General features: G+C 36.5%; 1 protein-coding gene across 2 annotated transcripts in view; it reads left to right on the top strand.

Annotated features, from left to right (window-relative positions):
- The window catches only part of CEP126 (centrosomal protein 126), an 85,981-nt gene extending 71,288 nt beyond the window's left edge, over positions 1 to 14,693 (top strand). For both annotated transcript variants that reach the window (XM_090267827.1, XM_090267826.1), the window contains exons 8-11: positions 3,105 to 3,180; positions 4,973 to 5,182; positions 10,478 to 10,542; positions 14,362 to 14,693. In XM_090267827.1, the coding sequence (XP_090123953.1) occupies positions 3,105 to 3,180; positions 4,973 to 5,182; positions 10,478 to 10,542; positions 14,362 to 14,424 (414 nt within the window). In that variant the 3' untranslated portion in view covers positions 14,425 to 14,693. The remainder of the gene's footprint in view (positions 1 to 3,104; positions 3,181 to 4,972; positions 5,183 to 10,477; positions 10,543 to 14,361) is intronic.
- The last annotated feature ends 7,420 nt before the right edge of the window (positions 14,694 to 22,113 follow it).

Below are 22,113 nucleotides of genomic sequence, written 5' to 3'. Positions count from 1 at the left end.
GGGCCGAAAGTTGTTGACAATCGGAGGGTAAGTAATCTCTCTGTGCCTCCTGTGGGTGGCTCTATGGAGTTAACAAGCGTGTTCTTCACAGCGAACCCAACACCGTGCTGTCTTGGTTGGTCCGGAGACTTCCCTTGCCAGTAGAAGGTGTAGTTGGTTTCTCTGATAGTTCCGTTGTCGGCCAACCGGGTCTCCTGTAGAGCCGCAATGTCGATGTTTAGTCGTGCCAGTTCCCTATCGATGACAGCGATTTTCCTGGCACCCTTGATCCACGGAAGGTCTGCAGTAAGTCCGGGGCACATGGTCCTGATGTTCCAGCTAGCGAGGCGAAGAGCCGGAGGCTTCTTTCTTGTTGTTTGCTTGGAATTAACTGGTGCGGGTGTTTTGTGGCCCACTTTTCGAGAGGCGCCTCTCTGATCCCCACGCACCCAGTGGGGCAGGCGAGCCATGGCGAGACGGTAGCTGTCCAGTGAGGTGCGATGACCTCTCCCACCATCAGAGGAGACCCCTGGCGCTCGTTTCCTTCGCCAATCGGATGAGCTGATAACCGGTATCTGTCTCCTCCCGTGTTGAGTCGACATCTTGCGATGACGCTGGAGTGTCCTCTCAAGTGAAACTGAAGCTACAGAGCCTGGGCAGGGTGATATGGAGGGTCTGCTGTTGCCCATGCAGCAGACCCCCCCTCTCTTCGCAGCTGAAGGGTCCAAGGGAAAGACAAAGTCAATACAGCTTGGCTTCAGGTGCGCCGCAGGAGTTGCCGGTGTTGACTACAATGTCAAACCGCCTTAGGGACTCCGGCTCCGGATTTTCTGTTGGGATTTACTCCCTTAGCCTTTCCCCTGAAGAGGTATGCCGCAAGGCAGCGGAGGTTTTTTGGAGTCAGAGTTTTCCTTCTCTGATTTTAGAGATGTCCTTCCTCTTTCCTCCTTTACAGTCTTGAGGGCAGCATTTACAGGCTAAAATAGAAAACTGGCAGTGTAACCTTCTAAGCAGATACTACCAATACCCTGCTTGGGTATACTCACCCAACAATAAACATCCCTGTCCAGTTCTCCCAGCACCATTTGTTAAAGAGGCTCTTCTCACTCCATTTTATGTTCCTTCCTCCTTTATCAAATATTAGTTGACCATAGAGACCTGGGTTTATTTCTGGGCTCTATTCTGTTCCACTGATCTATATGTCTGTTCTTATGCCAGTACCAGACTGTTTTGATCACAGTGGCTTTGTAGTATTGTTTGATATCTGGTGTTGTGATTCCTCCTTCTGTGTTCTTCTGTCTCAAGATTGCTTTTGCTACTCGGGGTCTTTTTTGGTTCCATATGAATTTTTGGAGTATTTGTTCTAGGTCAGTGAAATATGTCATTGGTATTTTAATAGGGATTGCATTGAATCTGTAAATTGCTTTGGGTAGTATGGCCATTTTGATGATGTTGATTCTTCCCATCCAAGAACATGGTATTTGTTTCCATTTGTTTGTATCTTCCTTAATTTCTTTCTTCAATGTTACGTAATTTTCAGAGTATAGGTCTTTTATCTCTTTGGTTAAGTTTATTCCTAGGTATTTTATTTTTCTTGTTGCTATAGTAAATGGTATTTTCTTTTTTGTCTCTGTCTCTGATATTTTATTGTTGGTGTACAGAAATGCCTTAGATTTCTGTATATTTATTTTGTACCCTGCTATTTTGCCAAATTCACTTATTATATCGAGTAGTCTTTTAGTGGAGTTTATAGGGTTTTCTAGGTATACTATCATGTCATTTGCATATAGTGATAGTTTTACTTCTTTTCCAATTTGGATGCCTTTTATTTCTTTTTCTTGTCTGATTGCTATGGCTAGGACAAACTAAATTTTAAATAGCTGTTATTACTGCCCTCTCTAAATTCATCTTTATTTTTCTGGGCCTTATTCTGTTCTTCTTTGTCTTCCTCCTTTACATTCTATATTATGGTCTTTAGAGATCCATTTTTGTCCTTCTTTCCAGAAGGCATACTTCCACTTTCACATACACATCTTACACTCACACACCCATTTTACAACATGTAACACCCATGTTACAAAGTTAGCTTTAAAATTTTAGTGTTCTTGCATCAAAATCAAGTTTGAAGTTTAATTTTTTTAATTTTATTGTTTTGCTTTGATTTGGGGTTTTGGGTTTTTTGTGGTGTTTTTTGTTTGTTTTGGGGGGGTTGTTTTTACTTGAGCTGTGGGGTTCAGTTACTATACTGCTGGCCTGTCACCTTGTATTAGGAAATATATTTACCATCCCAGAAGTTTCACAGCCCACTAGTTCTGTGTGAAGAGAATCTAAGAAATCAGTGAAAGATAGAAAAAGCACAGTTACCACTTTGTGCCAGGGTCTCAGTCCAAGGTATCTCTTGTCTATAATGGAGATGAAGTGAGGCTACAAGAGCTATTGAAGGAGGGCTGTTGCAGAAACCTGCATCAGTTACTCCAGATCAGACTGAACAAAGGCAAGATATAGGGATAGCCTGGCAATTTTATCTGTGAAAAAGTCACTTCTGAAAGTGGAACAGAATAGGAGTAAGGAAGCAAAGTAGAACACAGCCAGGGAAGGAGAGTTGGTATCCCTCAGAGAGTGTTGAATGGGTATACTAATGTCTAGTACTCTGAGATTGCCCATTTTCCAGTTCAATGCAGCATTGAGGCAGCTATTTCTGATTTGTCTACTAATATACTTGACCTATCCTTGGTATTAGCCATAATCTGAGTCTTTAAGCTAGTAGGCGTGATTCACCTTTACTGTGATAAAACAACTAGGTTATAAACCTTAAGGTAATTTTTTAACTTTTCTTTAATTAGCACTTTTGATTACCACCCAACTTCCCTCTTCCAAATATCCAAGACAACACTGCAAAAAAAGTTTTCAAAATTGAAATAAAACATTTTTGAATATTTAGATACCATAAAAATGCCTTATTTCAGTAACTCTTGATTTTTATTTCAAAAAAAAGAAAATATACAAGTTACATGAACAGTGATAGCTAAAAATATATACAGCAAATAACACTTTTTAAAAAGTCAATGTATATATCATGAATTTTAAATACAAAATTATGTTGATTTAATATTCTATTTTTATAGAATTTTGGACCAAGTGTCCAACTAAGTTCAAGTCAGCCAAAACAAACTACAAGGGGTACTTCTAATACCGAAGAAGGTATGTTTTAGTTTAAACGTTTTCTTCTGACCTTTGTTCTCAGTGATTTTTTTTCGCATATGGGTTTCCCTCAAATATTTACATACTATATAAATGTTAAACCACCATCGGGGACTCAATTCTCCTTATCCTAGACATTTAAGCTGTTGCCAGTCTTTATTTTAAGTAATAATTTATCAAACATCTTTCTACATGAAGCCTTTTCCTGACTTTTCAATGAATTCTGTAAGTTAGATTCCCAAAATTAAAATAACAGTAATTGGCATGTAATTGGCACCTAACAAATACTTATTGAATGAAAATCAGTGTATTAAATTAAGTCTGGATCAAAGTATATAAGCATTTTTATATTTTCTCATACATATTCCTAAAGTATTTTCCTGACTGTGTTATTATTCAAATTTTTTCTGGGGTGTGTGCTAACTTCAGGTAAATCACTTCTATTATTTAGGTATACCACAGGAAAAGAAATGGTGTTCTGTTAGTTTTGATTTGTGTGTCTTTTATTAATATACTTTGTTTTTGTATGTATATTTATTTTGGGTGAATCATTTCTTCATATTCTTTTTCCCTGTTGATATTGGAGTTTGGGTATTTTCTTACTGATATCTGTAAATTCTTTTCTTTCTTTTTATCCTGACTGAGGACATGCTTACTGAGTTTAGAAAAAGATAAAGGAAGGGAGAGAAACATCTACTGGTTGCCTCTTGTCCCTGAAGCTGTCCGGGGACCGTGTCCAAGGACCGAACCTGAAACGGAGGCATGTACCCTGATCAGGATTTGAACCCATGACCTTTCAGTTTACAGGCCAGTGCTCCAACCTACTGAGCCACACCAGACAGGGCTGTAATTTTTTGAATATCAATAATTCTAATTTTTATATTACCTGGAAATATTTTTTACTACTTTATTTTTTGCATTTCATTGCACTTATGTGTTAATTTTACATGTGGAGGTCTTGTGTTTTTTTTTTTTTTAGTTCTTTTCAATCGATAAATTATTTTAGAGCTAATTTCCTGCCTTTACCTAAACATTGGATCTATGTAATGAACGAACATACAAAAATCTTGCCCTTCAAAAATTTAGTCTATTAAGGAAAACTGACTGGCCTTAAATAAACATGTTTTTAGTCTTTTTTTGTGATTTCTCCATTACTTTTAAGCTCAAAAAACTTCTCAATATAGAAGTTTATAAATGTTTCTTTTCATTCTAGATTGCTTTAATAGTTTGACTCATTAAATTTAATTCTTTAATTTCTCTGGAATTTGTTTAAATGGATAGTGTAAACAAATTAATTTATTGCATCATCTTTTTTTCTCTCATCTTTGATCATGTTATATTTTTATATCTAACTTGATCTGTTTCTAGGCTGTCCTTTCCAGCTGATCATCTAATTTTCTAATCTTTCTTTAAATTTGTTTTCTCTTATTCTTTTATTTATAAATCATCTTAATTGCTGTTACAAAGGCAGTCAGTCTACTTTATCTTCTTTATGTACTACCAATGAATGACAAAAACAATAATTTAACAGAATATATTTTTTCTTTACTTCAGGTAACACTCTAGGGATTGTTATTACCTCAGTGCTATCATTTGAATATTTTTTTTTAAATTAGGTTTGGAAAAATGCTAGATATAGAGGATTATGATAAACAAAATGCAAAGTTAAAGAAGATTCACTGGGTTTCTGTTAGTGAAATGAATACATACAGACATGTAGGTTAACTATGTGTAAGTGTTGATCCTAAAGACAAATAGGGATCAAAGAATAGTAAATGTAAAGTTTCTTTAGTTTCAGACAGTACTTCTGAGTTTTTGATGGCTGAAAATCTAGTGAAATCTTCAGTGCCTGAGGATGAAATTCTAACTGTCATGAGTAGCAAGCAGCTGCAGAAACCAGATCTGGCCTTAAATAAAACCCAGCAATTCAACATTTGTGCACTATCAGCTGAAGAACAAAAGATCCTACAGTCCCTTAATCGTCTCAATGAAAGGTTATACTGTAAGTATGGAAGAACACCTTTTGGAAAAAGTGTTATATTTTGTACTTAGACTATTTTAATTTAAAATTAACTTAGAAGTTGAAAATAAGTATATAAAATGTATCCAAATTATCACCTCTTAAGTCAAGTACATAACAAAAATGTATTTGAATATCCCATACTTTTATGCCATATTGATATTCTGTTTATAAATAATATATTTAAACTATAAGAATATAAAAATCTTAAAGGAAAAAAGATGGAAAATATGTAACGAGCAAATTCTAACCAAAGGAAATTGATTTAGATATATTATTATCAGACAAAAAGCAGAAAGCAGAAAGCATTATAATACACACAAAAAAAAAAACTTTGTGATAGTCAAATTCTGGAGAAATATATAAAATATTTTCACTTTGTATGCATTTAAGAACTTAGCTTCAAAATATATAAAAAAATTTTTAGCCATGGTGAGAGACGTTTTTGTACATTGTCAGTAATGGATAGACTAGACCAAAAATTCAAGTAGGCAATATAATAATCAAATATGATTAACAAACTTGATCAAAAGGACATGTTCTCTGCAAGCACACGTACAACATTTATAAAAATGGACCATATGTTATATCAAAACAAGCTTTGACACATTTCAAACGTTTGAGGTCACACACATCCTCTGACAACAATGCAGTTTAACTAAATGCAAATAACAAAATGATAATCATTAAGAAACATGTTTCTAAATGAACCATGGTTCTGAAAAAATGCCATAATAGAAATTTCAAAATATTTTTTAGACATGAACAATAATAACAGTATTTTATGTATGAATGCATTCATCATGGTCTATTAACCTTAACACTGCTGACATTTTGGGCAAGATAATTCTTTGTTATAGGGGGCTGTCCTGTGCATTGTAAGATGTTTAGCAGCATCTCTGACCTCTACCCACTGAACGCTTTAGTACCTCCCTGTCACAAGTGTCTCCGGACATTGCCAAATGTTCCCTGGGTAGCAAAATATCAAGTATGGTTAGAACCACTGGAAAAAAGATTCCAACATATATATACACATACATTTCTATATAATGCATATATGTGTGTGTGTGTGTGTGTGTTTCACTTCTGCTTAAAATGTAAAAAGCTATAATGTGTCAATCCCACCGTAAGACTAAGAAAAAGCAAATAAACAACAAAAGTATCGCTTCCCTTGAATGGATTAGAGAGCTGAAGTCACAGCCCAACCAAGTAACCTGACATCCAAGGAAAGATAGGAATTTCTAGAAACAAGACAGGATTACTGGCTCACCTGTGGCAATGTATGGCAGAAAGAAATGCCAGGTTCCATACAAGCTGATATTAGGAATTCTGCTTTGATTCTGAACAAATTACAAAAAATAAGGGTGAACTATTATGAGAATATAAACTCCTGGGAGTCACAGACACGAGACTACTTCACAGCCACTCACAGTTTGTCTTCCATGAACCTACATTATGCGTCCATGAGAAGATTAGAGAGCAGAGCACAAGATTAGAGAAACCCTTCCTCAGTGGGGCAGCCTGAAGGAGGGGAGCAGCCATTGCTGTAGAAAAAGCATGAAGCCCCATGCAGAAGCTTCTCTCCTACAGAATAAAGGCCAAAAGGTACTGGAACAGAGGCAACAAACTTTGTTATTTGCCCCTAGTGCACAAATAAAGACTTACTAGGGTAGGGAAAAGGTAAAAGAAAAAAAAAAGCCTCTTCCTGTGGGTGAGGGGCAAGAGACAGGCATGGGTCCAGATCATTAGAGGTATCCTGCTACTAGAGGAGGAGCACAAGATGCTCTTGCACAAAACTGGCCAAAGCTACAAGACCAAGTTGGCCACCATAAGAAGGAGCAGGATGACTGAGAAGGTACAGAAGACACTCCTAAGACCAAGTGTGGACCAGGACATCAGAAACCCCCCCAATTCTCCCACTACAAGGACAGCAAGTGCTAACTAACAAGTGAAAGAACTCTCCTGGAAGAGAAACAATAGCATAGAGAGAGCCTCCTTATATTGTGCAGACACACAGAAGGGCCAAAAGCTGAGAGCAGAGCAGGAACATTGAAGAAAAAGAAACCTCCATGACTGCTGCAGAAACACAAAAAACACCAGAAGAATTTGAAAACCAGTGGTGTACTGAAGGTAACCATAGCAACCACAAAACCCAACCCTAACTCAGTTCCTAAGGTGATTAACTACACACACACACACACTCACACACACACACACTCACACAATTGCCTAGCAGAAGAGGCATACCCATTTCCAGGCACAAATGCTACTTACCTGAGTATCTGCTATTCCAAACATGAAGTCCAGCATTCAATCAAAATTATGAGATTTTTTTTTTAAATGAGAAAATACACTATCAAGTGACAGAGCAATCAATAGTTTGAGACACAGGGATGACTCAGATGTTAGAACTATGGGGTGATTTTAAATAACTATGACTCATAACAGGTTATTGTGGAAAAAGTAGACAATATGGCACAGACAACATGTATGAACAGATGGAGAATTTTAGCAGAGAGATAAAAACTAGAAGAGTCAAATAGAAAAGCAAGAATTAAAAACTTACAGCAGTGAAAAATGTTTTCTGTGGGCTAATCAGTCAACTCAACACAGCTGAGGAAAGAATCAAAGAATTTGAAGAAAAGTAATAATTTTCCAAACAAATAAATACTGAGAAAACAAAAAGGGGAAAAACAAGAACAGATTATCTGAGAGGTGTAGAACAATATAAAACTAGTCTAACAAACATATAATTGGAATCCCACTGTGAAAAATTGCAGCTTGTTTTTTTGCTGAAGGAGTTACTGATTTCATAGGAATTGGATTTAAGCACAGCCACTCTCTTATGGGGTGAAAACCTATTCTTGAAGGCTACCTATGAAGAACTTAGGGGTCAAGACAAGCTGTTTGTCACTCCATATTGTAATAATTGGATACCAAATACAAAGAAATTAAATTGAACTCCTACTAAATATCATACATAAAAATAAGTTCCAAGGTGATTAAAGATTAAATGTGAAAGAAAATATATAAAGCTAATTTTAGGGGATAATATAGTATTTTTTTAGCCTCAGGGTAAGGAAGGACTTTTTAAGCAGAGAAAAAGGCACATAATCCATAGATGAAAAAAATTAATAAATTTGATTATGTTAAAATTGCAAGCTTCGGTTCATGTCAAAACATCATGAAAAGAATGAAAAGAATGAAAAAACAGGCCACAAATAAGGGAAACTATCGTCGTCGGCAGCCGTCCGTCTCGAGAGACGATGGTGTAGCTTCTTAAGAGTCTATCTGCACCGCCGAGAATGGCTGTGCAGTCCGACTCGGGAGTGACACGGTATCTGTCTCCTCCCGTGTTGAATCGACATCTTGCGATGACGCTGGAGTGTCCTCTCCAGTGGAGCTGAAGCTACAGAGCCTGGGCAGGGTGATATGGAGGGTCTGCTGTTGCCCATGCAGCAGACCCCCCCTCTCTTCACAGCTGAAGGATCCAAGGGAAAGACGGAGTCAATACAGCTTGGGTTCAGGTGCGCCGCAGGAGTTGCCGGTGTTGACTACAACGTCAAACCGCCTTAGGGACTCTGGCTCCGGATTTTCTGTCGGGGTTTACTCCCTTAGCCTTTCCCCTGAAGAGGTATGCCGCAAGGCAGCGGAGGTTTTTTGGAATCAGAGTTTTCCTTCTCTGATGTGCCCTGACTGGAAGATAGAACCAGCAACACTTAGCTCGCAGGCTGACGCTCAATCCACTGAGCCAAACCAGCCAGGTTCAAGGGAAACTATAATACATTGAATAAAGGACTCATTCAAAATACATAAAGAACTCCTTATAAATCAATAAGAAAAAAAGACAACTCAAAAAAATAGGGCAAAAAAGACTTGAACAGGAAATTCACAACAAAGGAAATGCAAATTAAAACAATGAGATAGAGTTATCCTCATCAGAAAGACCTAAATTTAAAAGCCTTGCAATGCTACGTGTTGGTAAGAATGTACAGCAATTGGAGCTTACTTATAATGCTGGTCAGAGTATAAACTGGAGCAACCTGTTTAGGAAATGTTTTGCCACCACCTAATCAGTTGAACATGAACATACCTTACAACCAGCAATTTCACTTCTAGGTGCATATCCTATATAAAACTCTGCATATGTACATCAGGAGATTTGTATAAATATATAGATATCTTCATTTTTTAAAAGCCAAACTTTGAAAACTTTAAATGTGCTGGAATATTATTCAGGAAGGAAATGAACAAACTACATCTACATACATCATCATGGATAAATCTAAAAATACAGAATTTTGAGCAAAAAAAGGAAAATCACAGGAGAATAAATATGGTACAATTTAATTTACGTGAGTTCAGAAAGAGACCAAATTAAACAAAACTCACTGGGGAATGGAAACGTGTTAAAACTAAAGGAACAAGTATAGTTCTGTTACCTCTGTGAGCAAGGGGAAAACGTGCCATCTAAAGGGCAGTGTGGAGGTGGGGTGCTCCAAGGAGCTTCTAAGGAAGGGATAATGTTCAAATATATTGATCTAGGTAGTTACACAGATATTTACTTTATTATTATTAATTAAACAATGCATAAATGTTTTACATACTCATGTTCTAAAATTAAGTTTCAAAATAATATATTAATAAAAGGGTGCCACAACCACAAAACAAGACAGAACTAAAGTTGTAAGTTTAAGATGTAAAATTATGCAAATAAAGAGAAAAAACCCTCAAGTCAGTTTTTTGGAGGGGGGTTTTTTCCTATCATATACATGTACATATTTAAATGCTTCCTGTAAAAGATCTTGCCTAAATTTTTCTTTCTTTTGCCAAGACTCTTGCTATTATATGAATAAAAGACTAAGCATTGAAAAGGCAAGAGATGACCAAATTACTCAACTTTTTTGTTCCTCAATAGCTAAATACACATCTCCTCCTCTTTTCTGAGTTGCTCCAAGACCAAGATTCATTTCTTTGCTTTTTTTTTTAAAGAAAAAGATACAAAGGAAAGAAAACCTAAGTATTTGAATAAAGATTGTTATGGAATAGTCAAAGTACTAGGAATTCCTTTTTATCAACATAAGTTTTATGTATTGTTTCAAAACAAATTACTTCTATTCCCTAACCTAAGTCCAAAGACTACTGGAAACAACAGAAAAAAGTCTCTTACTCAATTTTGAATGTTTTGACACATCAGAAATTACTATTTGATTTAGTCATTGTTCTCTTTCAATATATATAACTGAATTATTTTTGTATCATGTATAATTATTTCAGATGTACAAGAAACCATTTTCAAAAATCCATCCATCAAAAATACCTTACAAATGATACCATTTCTGGTAAGTGTTTTAAGAAGCTTTTTCCTTTTTAGGAAACCTCATGATTTTATGTATAAGAATCCTGTATTGATATTAATTTTTGAGTTGGTTTTTAAGGAGTTTTTCTCTCCAGTCAACTTTCAATTATAAGATGTTCTGTTCGAATCAAATAAATATCCTCTCATTTTAAAAAATGTAATGTAAGTATTTTTACATTCAGAGTATTTCATTAGCCATGGGAACAGAAACAGGTATCAGTGCACTGCTCTTCAAATAATTTTTTTAAAGTAGCCTAACTGGGAAATTGTTAAGAAATTTACATTGACAATGATCCCATCTTGCCCATATCCCTTCCACATTTTCAGTTTAAAACTAGACATTACTATTTTGAATTTTGGTTTTTGTCTTGGCACTAGATTCTGGTAAAGATACACATATAAATGAAAAACAGTGATTCAGAAATTTTTAGTCTAAAATGGAGAAAGACACACATAGATTGTATACCCAAATAACTAATACAAAGTAAGGTAAGACTGTGATGCACAGTCTTAGGAAATCACAGAAGGAAGAAATCGTGTCCACTAGAGGTGATCAAGAGACAGTCTGGTCTATAGAAAGGGCACATCCAACTCTTTTGGCAATGGTCACCTTGACTCCTGTTTTGGTTTTTTGTTTTTCATGGTTACTTTTTACATGCTAGTTTGGTTTTTTGTTCAAATTTTCATCTCCATCAATTCAGCAATTTAAGTAAATTTGCAGTGATAATTTTTGTGTGTCTGAATTTTAACAGTGAACATTTTCTGTTATTTATGACATTTATGATTCATATTTTAGCGAGCTAAGATGTTCAGTGACTGAGATCACTCTTCTTTCTATACACCTCAGCTCAACTTTGAAACAGTGTACTATTTCATCATGGATTGTAAATACAAAATAGGAAGAGAAAGTTACCTAATCAGCAAATTTTCTCTACTGTACACACTGGTGCACTGTATCATTATATTGCTAGAGTATCTGATGAATAACTGAAAAGTTAATTGTGTGGATTAGGGACCACCGTTAGACTTGAAATCATATTTATCTTACATCTTTTTCACTCTTTATAACATGTGTTAGCCATCAGCTGTACTCTATCTTCAAACATGTTAGCCTTCCCTATTTTAACATCACTAACACAAGTCAGAAATCTTTCCATCTATTTTCATGGAAATGATATAAAATCACAGAATTACTAACTGCCTGTTTAAATGGCTAAGATCAAAATTACCATATCCCCGCACCCCATCAAAACTCATTTGCCACATTCTGCATGGGAATTTGAACATCTTATTCTTGTTTGTCCTTCTTTTCTGATATTTTTATTTTATGTTATTGTACTCTTTACTTGGATTCACCAGTTGTTGACATTTTGCCACACTTGCTTTATCTGATAGATGGATGGATAAATCGATGATGGATGGACTGAAGAATAGAATAGAATAGAATAGAATAGAATAGAATAGAATAGAATAGAATAGAACAGAACAAGAGATACATACATACACACAAACATTTATTTAATGAACTGTTTGAAAGTAAATTACAGACATAATGATATTTCATCTCTAGGTACATAATCATAATACAATCATCCCTTCCAAGAAATTTAATATTGATAAAGTATTATCTGATACACACTTGATATTTAAAGTTCCTTAGTTGTCTGAAAAATAATGTCTTCTGTGGCTATTTTATTTCTCTGATCCAGGATCCAACCCAGGATTATACATTGCATTTGATTGTCATGTCTCTTAACCTAGAAAACTCTCTTTACTCTTTTTTATCTTTCATGCACAATGACACTTTTGTAGAGTCCAGAGCAGTTGTCTTGTTGAATACTCCATAATCTGAATTTGTCTGATTGTTTTTTCATTATTAGATTCAGCTTAACATTTATAGTGGATTTATAGTTTCGAAGTTTATATTTTTACAGCCTTTGTGTTTTCTTTTTATCATCTGGGATTACTTCTACCTCTGTCTTGCCTTCCAGTCTTTTGTTTAGCTGCTTGTAATTTATTTTGAGTCCAGAAAACATATGTCCAAACTTTTGGAGTTATGTTTAAAGCAAGAATACATAGGTACTTAGTGCCTCCTCTGCAAATACACGGGCTTTAAATATATTTTGGTCTTTTAAAAGCTCTCAAAATGTGTTCCTGGATCCCATTACATTTCAAATGAGTATAGTTTTTTCATATATAACTACTCAAAAGGCAAAATATTACCCTAATTCTAAACTTTTTGTATGTATGACACAAGAGACCACCAAAACTGTATGTATTTACCAATTGTGATATAGCCTGGTTCTTCAATAGGGATGTTTCTAAAAAAAGATTTTTATCACTCCATGAAATGGCAGAAATATTTATTTGGGAGCATTTGTTGTTTTGGAGATGTCGCAGGTAAATTTTTTATTAATGTTTTTATTTTCTTTTACTTTTAGCTCCAATTGTTTTGTACCCATCTGAATTTACAAAAAAAATGAACAAACTGGTTTTGAAATTATAATGTGTCATATATGTATAGCTTTACAATTTACATGTATTCTGTAGTTAATTCAGGAACTGAATTTCTCAGCCTAACAACATAACATTCGATTGCTACCATTGAAAAATACTATGCCAGATGGTTTCACACATATTCCGTTGTTTAATCTTCTAAACTAGGGACATCAGGTAATTTTCTCAAATCTTAAAACTGTTCATTGGCAGAGTCAGGATCTACATTTTTTCCTCTCCGCCCCCCAAACTGTGTTCTACTTTTTATAATTCTTATTTCATTTAGTGATAACATCATCCACCAAGTTTCCCAGACAAAAATTTTTGTCTCATCCAGGCTTCTCATTCTCCTATAGCCCTAGAAAATAAATCCTTCTTATAATACTCACTAAATGCTTCTCAGATACATCCACTCCTCTCCATTCCTACCAATAGTGTCTTAGTTTAAGAATCCATCATGTCTCATCTGAACCATTTCAGCAATCTCCAGGTTTGCTCTCTCCAGTGCATCTTTCATGCAATTACTGCCAGAGTAATTCTTTCTAAAACACAAATATGAATGTATCATGAAACTTGACTTTATATCATCCCTCTAGAAAAGCTTATTCAGCCCAGGCTTTGATTTAGTGTGTCCTCTTTTGGCAACCATAGCAGCCTGATTTTTTTGTAGAAGTTATCATATTGGTCTCTTCATTGAACAGTAGTTGCCTAAATCTTACCATGTGCCGGGCACTCTGCTAGGGCTGGGACCAGGAAGAGGAAAACACTTTCCTGTCCTCAAGTAGCTTACATTCTAGTAGAGATAATATGCAAACAGTATAATATAATAGGGTTGCTACAGGACATCCTCAAGACACCTGCCATGATTTTTTTAATGCTAAAACTATGACTCTTAGAAGCAGAATTTTCATTTGGAATATTTTACTTACTTTTTTAAATAGGATAAATTTAATGGATTTTTAACAATTACCCTTCCAAGCAACAACTTTGGCCCAATATGTGTTGTTAAACTACTCCTAGGATGTTATGAGTTCCAAGTGCTTCCTGTAGAAAATAAAATTATTAAATTTCAATGGTTTAAAAACCTCAAGCACATGTTAACAATAGCAAAGAATGAGGATTATAAATTGTTATAACTAGTCAATGCCTTACATAAAGTGGTACTCATTATGTTGAGATTGCTCCATATGTAACATTTGAGAACTTGAATTATGAATTTAATCTTATTAAAATCTGTAATCTATAAGGAGGTCCACCTTAAGTCTATAATACAGCATTAAAAGAATATTCTGAAATTATGTTACAGAACACCCAGCCAAGGACCAGTCAATCTCCTGATGTTGGATCTAGATTGCAGAGAAAATATTGATGTAATACTATTACAGTAACTATTAAATGGAATCATTAGAATCTCCTGTAACTATATCATATATTTTTGCAATTTGTTAATGATTAAAACACTATAACTGTAAAGGTAAATTATAACATAGGTAATGGAAATAAATTAACTAGTTTACATTTATGCTACAAATGATACTTTATTATGTATTTTATTGATAAGTACATTTTTAATGAATGGAAATAATTTATTACTTCTAATGAGCATGCTACTGGAAATAAATTCATTGTATTTAAAAAGAAAATGAAGGCTATTTTGTTATTCAAATTATGTATTAGCTACTGTTGAGAAGCTTTGTTTTCCTGAAATTCCTAATAAAATCTATTAAATTTTCATACAGTGGTGTAAAAAGTTTATGAAGGATCTCCATACTTTGGAGATGTTACCAAGGGTCTTGTTCTCAATTCTGAATGTTCGTAAATTAAAGTTATCACTCTGTGGAGGGTGATTGGTCTCTAAAGAACTGACTGCACTAGCAAAGCTCACAAGGTAAATGGTAAATATTAAAAACTGCAATCCCCACTGGATTACTTGAATTGCCTGGTCAGTCTCTTCTTTTCCCAGTAGAAATGTCTACTGAGGAAACCAGGTTTATATTAGAAGGTTGTTTTTTAAAGTATAGAAACAATGTTAAAAGTTGTATAATTTCAAAAAATATTATAGAATTAGACAGTCTAATAATCCTTTTATTTTCCCTCTACTCCAGGCTCTTTTTGTTAACAGACAGGGACTGGCCCAGAGCAGGTTTGCCTCAGGTCAGCCTGTAGTGTGTGGGTTCTGAATTAATGCAGGAAAGATTTCACATCACATGTCCACCTGATTTTGAGAATACATTTATTACAGCTGGGGACAGCAAAAGAAAGGAAAGACTTAGGGTAGAAGAAGCAAGAGGATAGAGCCTAGGTGAGGCTGCTTTCGCTCTCTAGAAATGTTATAGGAAAGAAGTGAGCCAAGGTGGGGCTGCTATTAGCTCACTGGGAAGTCACAGTAAAGAGGGGCCTTGAAGACCGGATCGGGGGTTAGCCTGGGATGAGCTGCCACTGTCTTCTGCTCTACTGGTTGCAAGTCTTGTGGGGACCCTTAATGTTTATGAGGAAGTAAAAAGTTCATGCCCAAGAAGGGGCATGGGCGTGCTCTAGAGTGAGCCCCACATCCAGTCTTTGTCTTGAGAATTTCAATCTCTTTTTTTTCAGTTGAGAACCTTAAAGGAAGGTTTAAGCAGAATATTCATTAGCTTTCCAGGTATATTTTTAATATGTTGAGGCATCAAAATGAGCTCATAGGGGAGTTGGGGATTATTTTTTTGGTCTGCTTTACTGTTTTATCTTGGACCTGTTTGGCTCTAATGGGGTTTTAGTTACTTATTCCCCTGACTTCATCTGTCCTTGGGTTTAGCTGGCACAAATGGCATTCACTGGGTCTCTGTGCTCTATTTCCCAGAACAGGGTGATTTAAGCTATATATTCTCTGGCTAGAGAGGAGAGATATAAACCATTTGCTCTTAAATGTCTTTGGTTAAGGAAGATAAGGTCTTGTGATTCACTAGCTGGCTGTAAGTTGTTCCAATCATTTGACCTTGTTTAATTTTCTTGTCTCAGTCTCCCTATTCCAATTGCCCAGGACTTTTCCTAGATTCTTACTATTGTATCACATTATTATTTCTCATCTGTACTTTTTCAAGCTGAATTTCTTACCTTTGGTGCCAATAAGACTGCAAGAATGGCATTTCTAAAGTGAGCAAAATGACCAGAGTAAAAATCTGTCTTATCAAGTTTATCTTAAAAGTTTTTAGAGCTTCCCCTTCAGCTACTGGGGAAAAAAAAATGCACTCCTTAACATGGGCATAAGGCTTTTCACATTCTGAGTCCACACTGCTTACCTAGCATCATCTTCACAGCTTTCCCACCACATCATTTACCCTAACACCAAATGCTTTATAGTTCCCTAAATACCACCTGCTATTTCCTGCCTCTCTGCCGGGGCATACTAGTGTATACCCTTAGCTTGGAATGCCTTCCCTCTCATTCTACCTGCACCTGCCTAATAAACTATTTATTATTTTAAATTCTTCTCATATTGAACTTTCTCCAGGTTTTTCTAATAATCCTCCCTACTACCTACTCTATATAAATTACATCCTTTGTACTCTGAATCATAATTTTTCTGTGTGTATATATGTATGTTCTAGATTAAGAGCTCCTGGAAGGTAAAGATAGATTGTCTTTCATTTCTATGACCTTTGGAATTAAAATGTGGCAGATAGTAGCAGATCAAAATAATGAAGGAAAATTTCATTTTTCAATTATCAAGCTCCTATTATGTTCTAGATACTGACTTATGTGCTAGGGATATAATAAAATATAAAACTAAGTATTGGCCATCATGGAGCTTAAATTTTAGTGGTGAATACAGATTTTAAAACATAAGAATATACCATTAAAAAATAATATACCATCAGATACTTATAAAGTACACTGAATGGGAACCAGAGCACAGTAAGGGGACAGCGAGTGATGGCAGTACTATTTTCAGTAGAGAGGTGGAGTGTCAGAGAAGATCTCTGGGAAGGTGACATCTGAGTAAATATCTGCATGAAGTAAGAGCTTACCTTAGTGGCAGTAGGAGAATAGCATTCTACACAGAGGGAATCAGTGCAAAGGACCTTGTACAAGAACATGCTTGATCTGTTTAAGGAATAGACAGGGCTAGCATGGCTAGTGAGCAATGAGCAAGGCAAAATTAGTGGAAATGAAGTTATGGAGGTGGCCACAAGAGGGTCGTGTAGGGCTTGCAAATCATAGGAGGGATTGTGGAGTACAGAGAATGAATCCTTTGCAGGGTTTAGAGTAAGAGAAGGATGTGATTCTCTTAAAGGATCACTATAGTGTCCGGAAAGGGGAGGTGGGGGGCAAGTATTTAAGGAATGGGACCAATTAAAGAGATTTTGCAATAACCTAAATGAGAGAGGTTTATGGCTTGGATCACGTTAGTAACGGTGGTGGAAATAAATGGTCAGATGCAGGATATATTTTGAAATCCTTATGATGGATTGGATGTGAAGTATGGAAGAAAAGGAGGAATCACAGATAATTCCAGTGTTTTTTCAGCCTGAGTGGCTATGTGAATGATAGAACCATTTACTGAGATGGAGAATACAAGGGGAGAAGCAGGTTTTGGTTGAAAATCAATTTTTTTAATATGTTTTATTGATTATACTGTTACAGTTGTCCCAATTTCTTTTCCCTCTGCTCCCCTCCACCCAGTGACCCCCCTCCCTCCAGTTGTCCCCCCTTTTAGTCCATGTCCATTGGTTGTGCATATAGTTCTTCTCAACCTCTTTCTGTCTACTCCACTCCCTCCTACTATGCTTCTTAATTCCTATACCATCTCCCTCCCTTTCCCCTTTCTCCCTCCCCTCTCCCTGTTGACCTCCCCCCAATATGTTCCCCTTACCTATAATTCTTTTTCCATTCTCATTGCCTACTTAGTTTGCCTTTGTTTCGATTCCCTAGCTTCTGTTGTTGGTTGTTGTGATGCAGTTTTCATTTTAATGTTCATAGTTTTGATCCTCCTTCTTCTAAACCAGTCACTTTAACATCTCATATAATAGTGGTTTGGATCTAATGAACTCTTTCAGTTTCACTTTGTCCTGGAAGCACTTTCTCTGCCCTTCTATTCTGAATGACAGTTTTGCTGGATAGAGTATTTGTGGCTGTAGGTTTTTTATTTTCATTACTTTGAATATTTCTTGACAGTCCCTTCTTGCCTGCAGGGTCTCCTTTGAGAAGTCAGCTAATAGTCGAATTGGGATCCCTCTGTACATGATTCTTTTCTTCTCTCTTGCTGCTTTTAAGATTCTCTCTTTGTCTTTAATTTTTGACAATTTGACTATAATGTGTCTTGGAGTGGTTCTCCCTGGGTCCAGTTTTTCTGGAACTCTCTGTGCTTCCTGGACCTGTAAGTCTATTTCCTTCCCCAAGTTCGGGAAGTTCTGCTTCATTATTTTTTCACATAATTTTTCAATTTCTAGTTCTTCTTCTTTGCCCTCTGGCAATCCTATAATTCTAATGTTCGTTCACTTATAGATGTCCCATAGGTTTCTGAGCTTCTCCTCATATTCCTCCCTTTTTGTTTCCTCTTTCTGCACTGGTTGACTGCTCCTTTCCTATGTTCCGATTTGTTGATATGTTCTCTGGTTTTCATTTCCTCACCACTTGTCTCGTATGTGTTTTCGTTCGTTTCAGTATGACTAGCTTTCATTCCTTCCCTGTCTTGTTCCAAATCTTTTGTTAATTCTGTAAGCCACCTTATCACTATAGCTCTGAACTGAGCCTCAGAAAGATATCCTATTTGCTCATCGGTTAGGTCCCTCATCTGCTGCCTGGTGAGCTGTGTCACCGGGATTTCAATCATGGTCTGCTTCATCCTGACAGTTTTCTGTTTACCTTTGCTTCCTGGGCGGGCTGTAGGGGGCGGAACCCTGTGCACTCGTCACTACCGGGCGACCAGTGACCTTTTTCACCACGCTGTGGCACTTTGTGTGGGGGTGGGCGTCCAAGATGGATTCCTGCTGTTACTCTCCACTGAGAGACCAGGAGCCTCCTTCCCCATGCCCTCTGGGCCTCACAGTCCAAGGCAATGGGGGTCTGCCTTCCCCAGCATTGGAATTGCAAACTTCTGGGTCTCAACTGCAGCCGGGATTGCTCCCCTGGTGTTTCTCGCAGTTCCGCTGTTAGTCCCGCCGCTATCCCCACTGCTACCGCGGACAGCACAGCCCAACTTTTCCATCCTGATTCAGATTTCACCCCTCCTACCTGTCCAGATGAGCACTGCTGGTTTATAACTTCATTTGTTGGGCTTCCATGTAGTTTTATTTTTGGGAATTTCTGGTTATCTTTGGTTTTGAGGTAGTCGTATTCCTACTCAGTTATGGAGGGAGACAGAGCATGTCAGTCTAAGCCTCCATCTTGGCCGGAAGTCATAGGATGATTGTTTTTTCCAAAGAATCCTGCCTTCTCATGACGTACCCAAAGTAGAACAACTTCAATTTTGTAATTGCCTCTAGCAATGTTTCAAACTTAATTTACCGTAGAGTCCACTTGTTTCTGGTGGTCCAGGGTATCTTTAGTGCTCTGCTCCAATATGACATTTCACATGAATCAATTTTTTTCATATCAGTCTCCTTCACTGTCTCACTTTCTCATGTACATAGTAATTGGGAATATGAGGGTGTGGATGATCTTAGCCTTGGTCTCTAATGACACATCCTCTTTGTTGCCTTTCTGAGTCTTGGCCTTCTCTTGATTTCTTGGCTCCAGTCTTCATTTGAACTGATGACTGAACCAAAGTAAGTGAAATTTTTAGCAATTGCAACATCTTCATTATTTATGTTAAAGTTTTATATTTCTTCTGTAGTTATGATTTTTGTCTTCTTGATGTGCAAATGCAGTTTACTTTTGCATTTTATTCTTTCACTTTCATCAGAAATTGTTTCAAACCATTGTTGCTTTCTTCCAGTAAAATGGTGTCATCTACATATCTTATGTTATTGATATTTCCCCATCAGTTTTTACTCCTTCCTCTAAATCTAGCCTAGTTTTTTTTTTTCTGTATGAAATGTTCTGTGTACAGATTAAACAAATAGGGACATAGAGTGCCCTCATCTGACACCTTTGCCTACAAGAAACCATTCTGTTGACATTTCTAAGTATTAAAGGCAAAGCCTGAATTCTCCTTGCTGCTTATAGTAAAATGCCAGGGGAAAGAGATTTAGGGAAGAACCATTAAAGAAAAAGGAAATATGACTTGATGAGAAATTCTCAACCTGACCAAATTTAAGATTTAAGAGATTTACTGTCAGAATAGTAAAAGCTAAGGATGTGGCTCTACAATCTTTCCCAAATATCATAGAAAGATGAAAAGATTACAGTATTCAGTCACAAAAGTGCCTTTGTAAAGAGATTGTGTGACTTACAGATCCCCATCCACTATCTCAGCAGAAGCCAAAAATACTGGTGTGACATCAAATGAAGTGAATTCCTATAACATACTCAGGATACCCACAGTGTTTTTGAGAATTTTGTATCAGAAAAAGACAGTGTCAACTTGGACCAAAAAGGGCAGAGAGAATATGAAATGAAAGAAGGCTGTCTGATACCCTAAACTCTACAGGCATGAAACAGGCTGATAAGATTACTAGGCAGAAAACACATGCTACCTTTCATGAGAGAGATAGTATAGCCCAGACTGTGGAGAAGAGAGCCAGAGGATAGGGCCTTGAACAACAGATTATTCTCAGGCCTTGAAACCTAATGGAGTTTGTCCAGCTGGGTTTTGAAATTTCTTGGGACTAGTGACTCTTTTTTTCCTTCAGCTCCCCTTAAATGAAAATACCTACTACTAATACAGTATGTGTGTCCTACCATTTGGAAAGCAGGTAGCTTGGGTTTTGAGTTTCACAGGTAAACAGATGGAGAGGAATTGTGTCCCACTCATACTTAATTTAGATGATGAAATTTGAGACTTTTGATCTAGTGCGATTTAGATGAAACTTTTGAATATGAGTTAATGTTGTAATCTAATGAGATCTTTGGGAACCTTAGGAGGGGGTGAATGTATTTTGCATGAGGGATGGATATGTACCTTTGGGGACCAGAAGGTAGGTTATGGTAGGTAGAATAATGATTCCCCAAAGACGTACACATTCTAATCCCCAGAACTCATGAATATGTAAAATGGTGTATGAGTTTCCTATGTTGCTATTACAAATTACCACAAACTTAGTGACTTCAAACAATACAAATTTATTACTTCATAGTTAAGAAGGTCAGAAATGTAAAATGTGTTCCAGTGGACTAAATTCTGGGCTTAGTTACTTTGGTAGGCTCTAGGGGGGAATGTGTTCCCTTACCTCTTCCCACTTCTAGGGGCCACCCTCATTCCTCCCTCCCAAAGCTAGAGACTTAGCATATTCAGATCTTGCTCTGACTCTGACACTGGCTCTTGTGCCTTCCATTTCACGCATGAGGATTCTCATGATTACACTGGGCACACCCTGATAATCTGGGATAATATCCCCTCCTCAAAATCCTTACCTTAGTCATGTCTGCAAAGTTCCTTTTGCCATGTAAAGTAAATACAGTATATTCACAAGTTCAAGGAGAAACATAGACATCTTGGGGGACCATTATTTTGCCTAGATATTCTATTTTTGTCTAACTTTTTTGTTTATTACTATAAAATTGTTAATAATATCCTATTTTTTTTTCCTATTCTCTCTTGAACCCATTTCAATTAGGTTTTTATCCCAATTAGGCACTGGAATCACCAGAGACCTGCAGGTAACCAAATCCAATGGGAGTTTCTCAGTCTTAATCTAGCTCAAACTTATCAGCTTTTGATCCAGTTAATTCTTCCCTTCTTTGCTTGGCTCCTCAGATCAACACTCTCTCTCCAAGTGATTTTATCCAAATTCATGCTTTAAATACCATCTAAACATTGATAATTCCCAAATTATATGTTCAGCCAGGACCTCACACCTGAATTCCAGACTTGTGTATTTAATTGTCTATTCAGTGTCACCACTTGCATAGCTAATAGGCATAATACATCTAAAAATTGGTTTTCTGGACGGGTAGGAGAGGCAAAATCGGAATCGGG

This window comes from Furipterus horrens, unplaced genomic scaffold (assembly GCF_987537825.1).
Source record: "Furipterus horrens unplaced genomic scaffold, mFurHor1.1.pri manual_scaffold_2, whole genome shotgun sequence".
In the NCBI taxonomy this organism is placed as follows: Eukaryota; Metazoa; Chordata; class Mammalia; order Chiroptera; family Furipteridae; genus Furipterus; species Furipterus horrens.
Note: the sequence above shows the minus strand (reverse complement) of the source record. Positions and strands in the feature narration are given on the sequence as shown.